The sequence below is a fragment of the Netta rufina genome, assembly GCF_964035555.1.
Source record: "Netta rufina genome assembly, chromosome: 13".
Taxonomy (NCBI): Eukaryota; Metazoa; Chordata; class Aves; order Anseriformes; family Anatidae; genus Netta; species Netta rufina.
The window spans coordinates 9,367,456-9,379,168 of record NC_140136.1 but is presented as its reverse complement, the minus strand read 5'-3'; the positions used below and the strand labels follow the sequence as shown (position 1 = coordinate 9,379,168).

At 39.0% G+C, this 11,713-nt stretch overlaps 1 protein-coding gene across 1 annotated transcript in view; it reads right to left on the bottom strand.

Annotated features, from left to right (window-relative positions):
* Positions 1-1,226: 1,226 nt before the first annotated feature.
* Positions 1,227-11,713, bottom strand: part of CDH5 (cadherin 5) — a 31,159-nt gene continuing 20,672 nt past the window's right edge. Inside the window, exons 5-12 of the mRNA XM_084294632.1 lie at positions 10,603-10,767; positions 10,010-10,197; positions 8,034-8,287; positions 7,316-7,458; positions 6,350-6,474; positions 5,144-5,252; positions 4,614-4,859; positions 1,227-3,845 (exon numbers count right to left, since the gene is read on the bottom strand). Of these exons, the coding sequence (XP_084150758.1) occupies positions 3,352-3,845; positions 4,614-4,859; positions 5,144-5,252; positions 6,350-6,474; positions 7,316-7,458; positions 8,034-8,287; positions 10,010-10,197; positions 10,603-10,767 (1,724 nt within the window). The 3' untranslated portion in view covers positions 1,227-3,351. The remainder of the gene's footprint in view (positions 3,846-4,613; positions 4,860-5,143; positions 5,253-6,349; positions 6,475-7,315; positions 7,459-8,033; positions 8,288-10,009; positions 10,198-10,602; positions 10,768-11,713) is intronic.

Genomic DNA, 11,713 nt, shown 5'->3' with positions numbered 1-11,713 from the left:
ATTTTTACTGACTACTTCAGCAATACTGGACTGTAATCAGATAATACCTGATATGGCTGTTTTTTTTCTGAAGCATAGAAATGGGTTTTGGTAAGGGGATTTTAGCTCCCTTGATTTGGTTGGGCAGGGTGGCAGCAATCAGACAGCTTTTCATTGCTGCTTTGGTACATATCAAGGATTCCAGTCACAAGGTGTTGTTTCATAAAATTTTCTGATGGGGTGGGAGTAAAAAGCCTTTATTAAATGGCATGAACTTCTCAGTATGAATGTAATAAAATAATAATTTATATTTTTAGGGATAAGAGTTTAAAATGCATATTAATTAAATGAATAATGAAAACTTTTATGAGAGTCTCTGCTACAAGTTGCAAGTAGCTGTTTAATCAAATTCCTTCTTTGGAAAAGTGCATTTCATTATAACGTAATTAGCACATCTATTGTGTTTTTAATACAACTTGAGCTAAAGTGTGTTTGATCTGGAGTTTGCTCATGGCAATTAGCAGTGAAGGAATTGAACTTCTTTACTTTATTCCAAGCTTTGTAATTTGTAAGTGCCATATCTGGGGAAAATCAATGGGATTTTCTAAAGCACTTGAATAATCTTGGGAATATATTGGGGCAGTGATCATTAGCAGAGAAAGGAAAAGCTGCAAATGTAGGGCTAGCCATTTTTCATTTTTCTGTCACATGTGAGGACTGTTGTGTTGTGTTAGCTGTCGGCAGCGCCCACAGTAGCCCACCGAGGCAGAGGGCCCAGGTGCAGCCCCCCTGCAGGCAGGGGCTCTGCCCCGTGTCCCCCACCATCCAGGAGGAGTGCATTTCCAGTGGGAAGGAAGGGCAGGATCTCGGTAAATGTGGTGCCTCACAATCACTGCGATGCCTGGCTCCTAAAATACCAAACATCTGCTTGGAAACGGAGAGCATCCTGTTCTGCTGGCAGGCACGGGTCTTCCAGCGTCAGCGGGTTCAGGCTCTCCAGCTGCTGAAAGCAGATTGCACCTCTGGGGCTTTTCTCTTCCTTCCCCAGGAGCTTCACTGACAGCTCTCTGAAGAGTGGGAGAAAACGTCTCTTACAGGAAGTCTTTTTGTGGGTTTTTGTCTAATTTGAGTGCTTACGCTGAAGATACCAGTGGTTTTATGGTTGGGGTCACTGTAGTACACGGCATGTCATTGTCTTCCATGTGAAACTCAATGCACAGAAAATCCACACTTGAGATTGGCTTTTATGTAGTCAAAAAATAAAATACAGTACAGCAATACAAAAAGAAAATATCCAGTGCAAACGTCTCTATACAATGGAAATCAATACAGTGTTCCTTAAAATAGCTTTATAAAACAGGCTTAAGAACAGCGATTACAGGTAATACTATCTGCAAGTTGCTTACCAAAATATTTTATTTACTGCACTACATAATTTCATAACTAGCTTTACCTTTTGATTGCCAATACCTTAATTACTGATGAAAACTTTAAACTGTAAGTATTATTAGTTAGAATTCTTTCTAATATACTAACACATGGAACCTCGATAGCATACACTGTTGAGGGGATTAAGCAAAACAGAAGAGAATGATCACATTAAAAACAAAACCAAGGCTATCATCCCAAAATTGGCTTTATAGAGGATTTGATCCAAAAGTGATTTGATTGATAGGCAGGATTCTACTTAGTTTTCTGTTAGTTTGTATGTGAAAATTTAAGTGATTTGAAATATTTGATAGTGATGCATTAGTGTCTACTAAGTATTGTATTAGACCACTTGCTCTAATAGTGTGGACTAATGTGGGACTGTATTACAGTGCATTGCTCTTTCCTGCTGATAAATGAACTGGGGGAAGGGAGAGGACATGAATAATTGAAAAGGAAATTCGTGAGGTTCCACTACACCGGTTTAGGAAAAAAAAAAAAAAAAGGTTTAGTGTTACGTGGTTAGCTACCAAATTTAAATAATCAAATCAGCTAAACTAATACATACAGCTCTAGCACAGACTCTACAAAACTGAGTATGTGTATAGTAGGGCTCTGTTCCTCTTGAAGGCAACAGGAATCTGCATGGCCAGAAGCCAGAGACTGGCCATTGTCCTTAGAGACCCACTTCTAACAAAATGTATTTGGCTGGGTAACTTCAGGCATGAGAGTTTTCATTCTGTTCATTGTGTGGCTCTTCATCAGGCGAGAAACTGAACACATGCTTACCAGGGACTTAGTTGCAGCTCCAAAACCATACTTACACTTGTGGTTCTATGCAGACAAATGTGTGGGTGTGAAGCATTCTGGTTTGGAAGTCTACAATATTTTCCTAGGTGGAAAATACCCGTTTTACAGTACCTGCTTAGAAAAAAATCAAAACAGTTTCACAGTAATGAGGCCCTTCCTTTGTTTGTCCCTGAAATAATACAATTCCTTTAGTAATGTTGAATAAAAAAGCTATTCACCCTTTTTAGTGATCCAGAGAGACCCTATGTTGCTATCTAGAGAGATTTACAGTATTGGAGTCTTAACATTCCCCTGATCTCCGCATTTCCTGCCCTGCAGGATATGTTCCATCGAGTAACACTGAGGTCCTATTTACAGAGAGAAAAAAACAATTTTGCTGCTAGCTAGAAGAAATTCTAGCACTCCAGAAAGGTGCCTGAAATCATCATCAGGCTGTTAAAAATGACAGATGAAACCAGATTGCGCATCTAAAAATCCTGTCTCATTTTATCTGTAGTAACTCATATATGTAGTCAAAGACTATAAAGCAAGAATAATTAATAGATTGGAAAGAAGGAAAAACCATGCCTCTTCTTGAAAGTGATGGAATAATTTCTAATATTAAGTGATAAACCATATGTTCCTCCTTTCCTCTGCTGGGTAAGCATAAGCGGGGAATATCAATAAAGATGTTACAATAGGGCCAGGCAAACCAGCAGGCTGGAGATACAGGAGGTTGTACAAAACATTTATTCTCAGTGCCACCAAACCTCTCTGTTTCAGCGGATGGATGAAAAGCATGTTGATGTACAGGAGGAGAGGAATGAAGGAGACACTGGAGACAAAGCCACTTTTTAAGGAGAAGGATCTATCTGGGTAGGGAGAAAAGTCATGTCCTGGAAGACCCTAGGTCAGCGAGCAGCAATTTTAGGGACAGAACAAAATGTCAGCAAGGATAGCAGTGCTGGGGAGTGGATATGTATTATTTGTATTTCTTTTTATCCCTACCTCTGTCATTTTATTTTATTTTATTTTTTCTGGTCTGTTTGAAAACCTATACAGCTTGGGTGAAGAACTGTGAAATCTTCTTTGGCCATTGGCAGGCTGTTGTATCTATCTGCATTGGGTGAGAGAAAATTCATGACTAGTTTGAACTTAATACACAAAATCTTCATTTGGTTCTGATCCATACAGCTCAGCTAACATTTTAAACCTGGGTCCCCAATCATTTAGAAAGTCATAATCAATATCTGAGTCTGAGGAGCCTGATTCCAAAGAACTGAGAGATTCTGCAATGGACTCAGCACCTTCATAGCCATAAATGTGAAGTGTGTCATATGGCAGCAAATCCCTGTCATTGTCAGCTTCATCCTTCTTAACCTCAATCATAATTTCCATTTTTTCAGCACCAGAGGTTGGATTTGCAGGAGGTTTTTGGACCTGTGCATATGGAGAGGGCACTGTTTCCGGCTTCATACCATTCTTGCGCACAGAGTTGAGTACAGATACATCATAACTGGTGGTATCCATTTCACCACCACCTTCTTCATCGTAAGTGACAAGCTGCTCGTGAATCTCTGCCACATTCCTCCCGAGACCACTCAAATCCTTCTTGTGTCTCTTTCTTAGAAGAATTAGCAAGGCGATTACTGCAAGCAAAACTTGAACAATTGTAAACAGAAGTAACAAAGTAAAACAAATTGCATTTCATCTATCTGAAGTGTACTTTTCCCCATTTTTTTTATATATGTATTTTAAAAATAATAGTTTCAGATACTGCTGAATTGTAGGATTTGTATGTTCTCAAAGCAGTTACGTCTCAGCAGGAATCATACAACTGACTCTTGAGGTAGAATCACAGGTGCAAAAGGATAGTGTCACATAGTACTGCCTGGAAGTGCTAAATCTTCTTATGCCAGGCATCAAATGCTTCTTGCATGGTAGTTGCAAAGGAGGCCTCTTCTCAAGCAAGCAAGAATTTGCCCATTCTTTGACAGATTCGAAGTAGAGCAAATAAGTTCTGTTCTGCTAATTCATGGATTTACTTATGTATTTAAGTTCACTGTGCTGCTGAAAGTATTTCCAGCCTTTGAAAACAGGAATCCTGTTGTTATTGCCCCAGCACAAATTTCTTTTTTATAGCTATATGTGAGCCTGGTAATACTAAATCAAGTATATTATGCATACGTGCAATGACCTTTCCAATGACTCACCTTTTCCAATAGAATGAACATATTTGTAGTTGAAACTAAACTAACAAGCCAAATAGAAAAGCAAGTGAGGTGAATCAAATAGTTACAGTTTTTCTGCCTTTGTGACCATTTTATAGCCACAAAGCTTCTTTGGACCTCAGTTAAGAAAAAACAAAAATGAAATCCCCACAAGTCAGAGAACATTACCAAAATCGAATAACTTACCGATGATTGTGAAGATACAGACAAAAATTGCCACCAGTGCTTGTATACTAACTCCAACTTGTTTAGCTCTTTCCTCACAAAAAGTGAAGTCGCCTTTTTCATTACATTTGCAGACACTGATAACAAGTGTATTTGTGCTGCTGAGCTCGGGATCACCGTTGTCTGAGATGATGACAGGCAGGTAGTGGATTTTGGCAAGTTCACGATTAAACTGTCCATACTTGACAGTGATATTAGCTGTGTTATCTGGAAGAAGTAACGACATCTAATTAAGTGATAATCTCTACCTGATTTTCCTTATAGATTATCAGTCATTTGGTACATCGTCCCCTTTGACAGAGCAAGCCTTTAGGGAACCCAGTAAAACTTGGGTGGCAACAAATGACATTTTCTTTCCAGTAGGTTAAGCCTTTAAAAATATTTTCTTAGCTCAGCTGGGCCAATCATAGGTCATTGCTGCAGCTTTTCTCCCCTGTGCCCTAGTGTCTCTCTTCGGCTATATGAGAAAATGCATTGCAGGGGTACATTACCGTGGTTCTCAACCAACGAGAAGTTGCTATCTTCTGTGGCCAGGGAGTATTTGAAGAAACCTCTAGGTGATATTTCATCCTTGTCAGTAGCTGAAATCCTGATGATTACCTATAAAGGTAAGATGGAAGAGGTCATAAATTTCAGTATACATTGCCTCCAGTGATAAAAAGGCTTACAGTATATAAGTTAGTGCTGGGCTTTGTATCCTGTATAACCCCTCAATAAAGGGCAGGACAAAGATATCTTACGATGTTCCTCTTCAGTTCTTTCAAGGCAAGTAATTTCCTTGTAGCTCTTCAAAAAGAGCTGTCTTTCCCTTTCATTCACAGATGGGAAACAAAAGATGAAATCTAGTGTCAATAAAGCATAAAAAAATCTTATGCTCAGAGACACATGGATTGAATTTTCATTTATATATCCGCAATGGATATTATCTAAAGTGTTTAACTTATTTAGAAGCATGAGGCTCATTAACTGAATGCCATTGGGACTGCTACTCCTGAATGACATTCTTATTTTTTTTTCCAAAACCTCAACCTGGGATACATTAGCTGTATAAAATATAAAAAATATATATGATTATGTCCCAAAGGTAATTTAAAAATTAATTTAAAGGTGAAATAATACCTTATGTGTTCTAACAGATTCAATTAATAATACCTTGTGCATCCAGTCTGTGGCAGTGTCTCTTTTAATCTAACATTGTATGTGTAGGCTGCACAAGTTCTTGTGTCTGAGGTCAAACACCTAAATCCACAAACACTATCACTCTTTGTGCATGCAGGTGCTTGCACTCTGATAAATGCTATAGTAATGTTATATATACCAGTATTTCTCTCAATTTTTTGAAATAGTTTTGTTTTCACTGTCAAGTGTAAACATTCATGTGATAAAAGAAGTGAACTGCTAATTTTTGCTTTGCAAGGGCTGCCTTACTTCAGGGTTCAGTGCTAAAGCATGTACATACTTAAAAGGCTGGAGGGAGAGGAACCGCGCAGCCGATGTGTGCAAGGAGGTGAAAGTCAATATTCCAACAGCGTGAAGTGCTGAAGAGAGATTTCTAACCACTGACGCTTCGGAAATCACTGAAATGATCAGGTGTTTGAATGTGAAAACTGGGACTATCTTTTATTAAAAGACATTTTTGGCTTAAGCTTGCACGTAGATAATCCAGGGTTAAGGAAGAAACCCTCCTCCTGTCTCACCTTTCCTGGAGCAGCGTTTTCGCACACTCTGGGTTCCTCAGGATAAACAAGTTCTGGAGCGTTGTCATTTTCATCGATGACTATAACATGAACTTGGGCATGTGATTCTCTGTCAGAAAGACGGCCTGAAAAGAGAGCAACAACAGTGCACGTCTCTGAGACAGCCGGAATCGCGGGGCTGTAAAGCTCCCCCTTTCCACTGCTCACTTCCACCTCTGTGACTCCTGCATGCTGAATACGGAGAGTTTCTAGATCCACTTTTCTAGATCTAGAAAACTTTCTAGAAACTTTTCCACAGTTTCTAGATCCACAAACTTTTCCTTTGACAGATTCAGATTTATTTTTTGAAAACTCTTGTATCGGCCTAATTCATCAAGGATGCACGAGGAAGAAAATGACAATTACTTGTGGCTCTGTGATTCCCAGACTGCGTGGCTATGATGTCCAAGATCATTCTCGGGCCCTAAGGACACTGGCACAGTACGTTCATACTATTAAGTACCTTTTGCCCTGCAGAAAAGCCTGTCCTCCCCAAAACTGACTTTAGGGAGGGCCCCAGCCCGCTTTGCTTCCCCAGCTTGAGTGGAGCTGTGCTGAGCAGCAAGCTTGGTGGGCAGGTCCTGTACCTCCGTGTAGGGGGGTGACGCTGGCTGGGATGTTTGCTCGAAACACAGGCTTATGCCTGTTTCCCAAGCTCCTTCCTCTCCTCATGCCCCTTTCATTCCTTTTAACAAACTGAAAGGGTTTTTGTAATAGCTAAGGCCCAAATCTTAAAACTCTATTTGACCTATTTGTAGACACTCACTTGATTTGGAAGATTGCTGTGCAAACCTTGCGAACATCCATTTCATTCGTAGCTTAGTGGAAACAAGCTGTCAGGTTGTGGCTTTCCTTCTTGATAAGGTACAGTCCTGCTGTAAAGTCACCCACTGCTTTCTTTCAAGTAAGGAAATGGATAGCACTTACCATCTTCCAGGATTTCCTGGGCTGCTACAGTGATGTTGTATGAGGAGCTGAATTCTCTATCCAGGGGCTTGGGAAGTTGAATAATTCCAGTGTCAGATACTCTAATGTAGTCTCCATTAGGACTAGCTTTTCGTCGAACAAATCTGTTTTTTTTTGTTTAAAAAGAGACATGTTGGTACAAGGGTTATAATATTGCGTTTCCCTTCAGTTCTTCATAGTACAAGGCCAGACGGCTGTATAACAAATTGCATTCATATCAGGACTAGGCAGTCTCTGAAGATTTCCCTAAAATTAGGCAAGCTGTGAGAGCATAACATACCCATCCTAAAATTTCCCAGATTATTCTCTTTTGCTGTTTAAGAAATCTGTTTTATTTTCCTTTCAAATCACATGCTCGAGAAAGTTATGATAAAAATTGTAACAGTAAATTACAACCGCAACCACGTAACGTTATCCAAGATTATGCATTTTCCCATAAATACTCAAGTGGTTTATCAGTGACTTTATGCAGTAATTAAATAGGTGCAAGTAACTTATGCTTGTATTTGTTGGTTGCAATATATATTTATGGCTGCAGCGACTGAAAAAATCAGATTGTATTTTTTTCATGCTTGTAAGTGTCTGAAAAATAGAGCCAATGTCTCGCTTGCCCAATTCTTGGACTCGTTAACAGATTCTTCACTTTAAAATAGAATTACTAAAGCTGGTGTTGTGTTACCTGATTTTCCGTTTAGCTGCGTCAGGGTCGTATGCCCAAACTGAACCAAGTGTTTTTTTTTCTGGATCATTTTCCCTTACTTTAAATTCATATGGTAGCTTGGTGAAGACAGGGGGCTCATCCACGTCAGTGACTTCAATGGTAACTGTTGAAATGCTCCTAGAGCCGCCGGATTTAAAATAGCGAAGATCAACGGTGGGATCTGTTGCTTCAATGTCAAACCTGTATTCTGCTACTTTTTCAAAGTCCAGGGGCTAGAAGAAAGACAAACACAGAGAGTCTTTCTTCTGTCATGTCTAAGTAAACTTTGCATTAGCTACCTATGCAAATTAAAGCTGTGTGCTCTAGTTTTGTTGGGAAATAACATCAAACCGCACTCTGGCTAGACTCTGGGGGAAGCATATCTGAACTGAACTTCTCGTTCATTAATGGAGTGGCTTGAGCAACTTCTGGTTTTGAACAGATTCGGTCAGTATTCCAAGTGCAGCAATTATTTCTTGGTTTAAATATTTTTCTTTTTATAATTCTGTAGCCACCAAAAATTGTTTAGCTCCTTTTCCTCCAGGGTTGAGGGCCAGATTTTCCTCTTCCTTCTTTTCCTTCCAGGCAGACTTCATAGCTGCACTGAGTGATAGCTGGGGAATTCAGTGATAAGTGACATCCGCTTCCTTGTTTTTCCTATAACCGAGATTATGAAAAGAATCCCACAATGGAAGGAAGGCCAGGAGCTAGGGCACTAAGAAATGCCCCAGCTGTCTCTTGTCTCCCAGACTGGGTCCCTATGCACTGTACCCCGAGATCATATGCTGTGAAATAAGCCACAGTTAACACGGGTGACTCTGTGTTCTTGTTTGAGTAGACAGTGCAAATGGAAATGGCAGTGCTTATCTATCACTTGAAATTGTATCTCACCTGCCTGTATACTTAAAATGATGACATACACCCGTGGCTGAAAGCAGATTGCATAACACTGGGGAGAACTTTGCCCACTGCCTGGTCAAGGATGAGCTGCTTCTGGATCAGCCCGTGTGTGTGTGAGGGGCTCTTCCTCAGGGCAGAAGTTGGCAAACTACACGTTCCTCCAGGCCCTGGGCAGATCAGGGGAAGGGCTGCGTTTGGTGAAGGACTGCTGCTAACATCTAGTGTGAGCATGGCCAAAGACTTTACTGCAAGTCTTGGAACATTGGTTGCTTTTTTTCGCTAAAGTTTTATTCTTAATGACGTTTCTGGTATTAATAGTTAGAGATGCTTGGAAGTAAAAAACACATTCATGTCAATCTGAGGATTACAGGAGGTAATTTGTAGTCCGCCCTCCCCCTTTTTCACTGTAAATCAATAAAATCAATGAATGCTTGACTTGGCAGTGCTCTGCATAATGCAAGAATGTCCCTTGGTACAAATTAAGTAGGTTTGAGAATTAAAAAAAACAAAGAACAAACCATAATAAAGGCTTTGGAAAGTCTGGGCCTTCTTAAAGAGTCAGCAGGAAGTAATGGGGAAACTTTGAAAACATTGAGGAAAGTAAAGGAGCCGTGGCTCAGATGGGAGCAAGTGCCAAGCTTGTAAAGAGCACTTTTAGAAGAGTGGTCAGGTACGTGTGCACATTTTCTACTTTGGTTTCTCTTTGGCTGTAGAAGAGAAAGATTATTTGACTTGGTTAGTTGGTTCATTTCTTAAATTCACTCACTCTTTGAAGCATCCAAATGTCTGAAGTTTGAGAGGAGCCCGAAGCATGTAATCTGTAAATCTGACATAGTCCCCATTGCACTCTGCAGTAATCCCAGATTTTCCCAGTACTGGCAATTGAAACGGGCTGGTAAATCACCAGCTTTTCTTGCAGAACTTACAGAATGGGGTTTTCAGGATGAATACCTTTTGCACTGTGACTTCCATGCTGCTAGTCCCAAACCGAATCAAACACTTGTTACACATTGAAAAAGAAAATCATCATCTTTCATTGTTACAGGGAAAAGTACCTTCTTTGGTCTAATAATTCCTTCATTTGTGTATGGATTTGCTACAATTTCAAAGGTGTCCCTGTAATCTCCTCTGACGAAACTGTATTTTGTATTTCTGTGTTGTGGTTCATCAATGTCTTCCACTTTGACTCTGCCAACTTCTCCTCCTACTGAAACGTTTTCAGGAACTTTAAAGTGAAATGATTCTGTTAAAAAAAAATCAACAAACAAGTCATAAAGATTGTGCACATGGAAGTTAGAGCTTAGTTAAAGATTGTTCTTGATTTATAGACATGCAGAAAATCATTGAGAATTTAGCATTATTGATTCTTACAGACAACACTGAAGTGTTTTTTTGAAGTATACTTTCTTCTCAAAATATTTAAGTTTTTTATAAAGTTACCAAAAACTAATACTGATTTTTATTTTCTACTCTAGGTGTGCTTCACCCAGGAAATGCAGCTAGTGCTGAAATACAGAAGCCTTCTGAATATGTAGGATAATTTTGTTCACTTTTAAGAAAGTTGAATTACAATGAATTCTCATGTAAATTTGTTTTATTCATATCAGCCTTTGGTTTCCAAATAATACATCACTTGTGTTATACTTACGGTGTTTGAATACGGGGAAGTTGTCATTGATGTCTGTCAAAGTGATAATGACTGTAGCTGTGCTTGAATCCCCAGAAAACCCTGGGGCATCTTTTGCTTTAACAATAATTTCATACGTAGATTGATTCTCTCTGTCTAAATCAGCTCTGGTTGTAAAAATCACACCTTAAAAATATAATGTTGAATATGATTAGATTTTGTAGCATGTCCAACATCTTTTAATTTTGAGAGCAAGTTTTTGTCTTATGCCACACATTCAACTGAAACTAGTGTTTTTACAGTGATATTTTTCTAAGACCAAAAATGTTAGAAGTCATTCTATACGATGGAATATTTGGGAGATTTTTGATACATTCCTTTAAATTGATCTTTGCTGCTTAGAAACAGCCAAAAAACGTCTACACTCAGCCACCCCAGCATCTAGAGAGTTTGTTTGGCCACCTCATTATCTGATTTAGTTGCTCCAAAGAACCAGTATGCTTTATGCTTACCAGAGATGTTGAGATTATTTTTAAAACTGGACAAACTTGAAACAAAAGAAGTTTAGGAAGGCAATGGGATGAGTTACTGAGTAGAAACAGGAATCCAAACTTCAAAGTCAAAATCATCCCAATAAAATGCAGTTCATTTTGTATGTAATGACCTACTCCAGGTCTCAGCTAATTTGTGAAGTGCGTAACCTATCGTTCGTGTGCCAAATTTGCAAAATGGGGAATACTCTTGGGTTGTAATCACTATTTATCCTTTGACTATTTTTTTAAATACATTTTTTCTCAGTTAATCTTTAGGAATGCTGCTTCTCTATGTATTCCTCTTTTACTGGTTGGTCAAAGAAATGGTATCCATGCTAAACTGGAAACATAAATGTGTATTATGTCCTAGTCAGCCTCTTCCTCAGTGGGAAGAAAATGACCTTTCATCTTCTCACTTAGTTCAAGGTACCTAATATCCTGGCTTTATTAGTTCATTTTCAGATGCAGACAGTGGCATTGTGTCATTGTGAATGAAAAATCTTTCCAAATTATAGTTGAAATTAAATTTTTGACTTATTATCTCCCTTGTCCAGAAAGAAAGCGGCTTAAAATTGTGTTTTTATAAAAGCTTAAGGTAG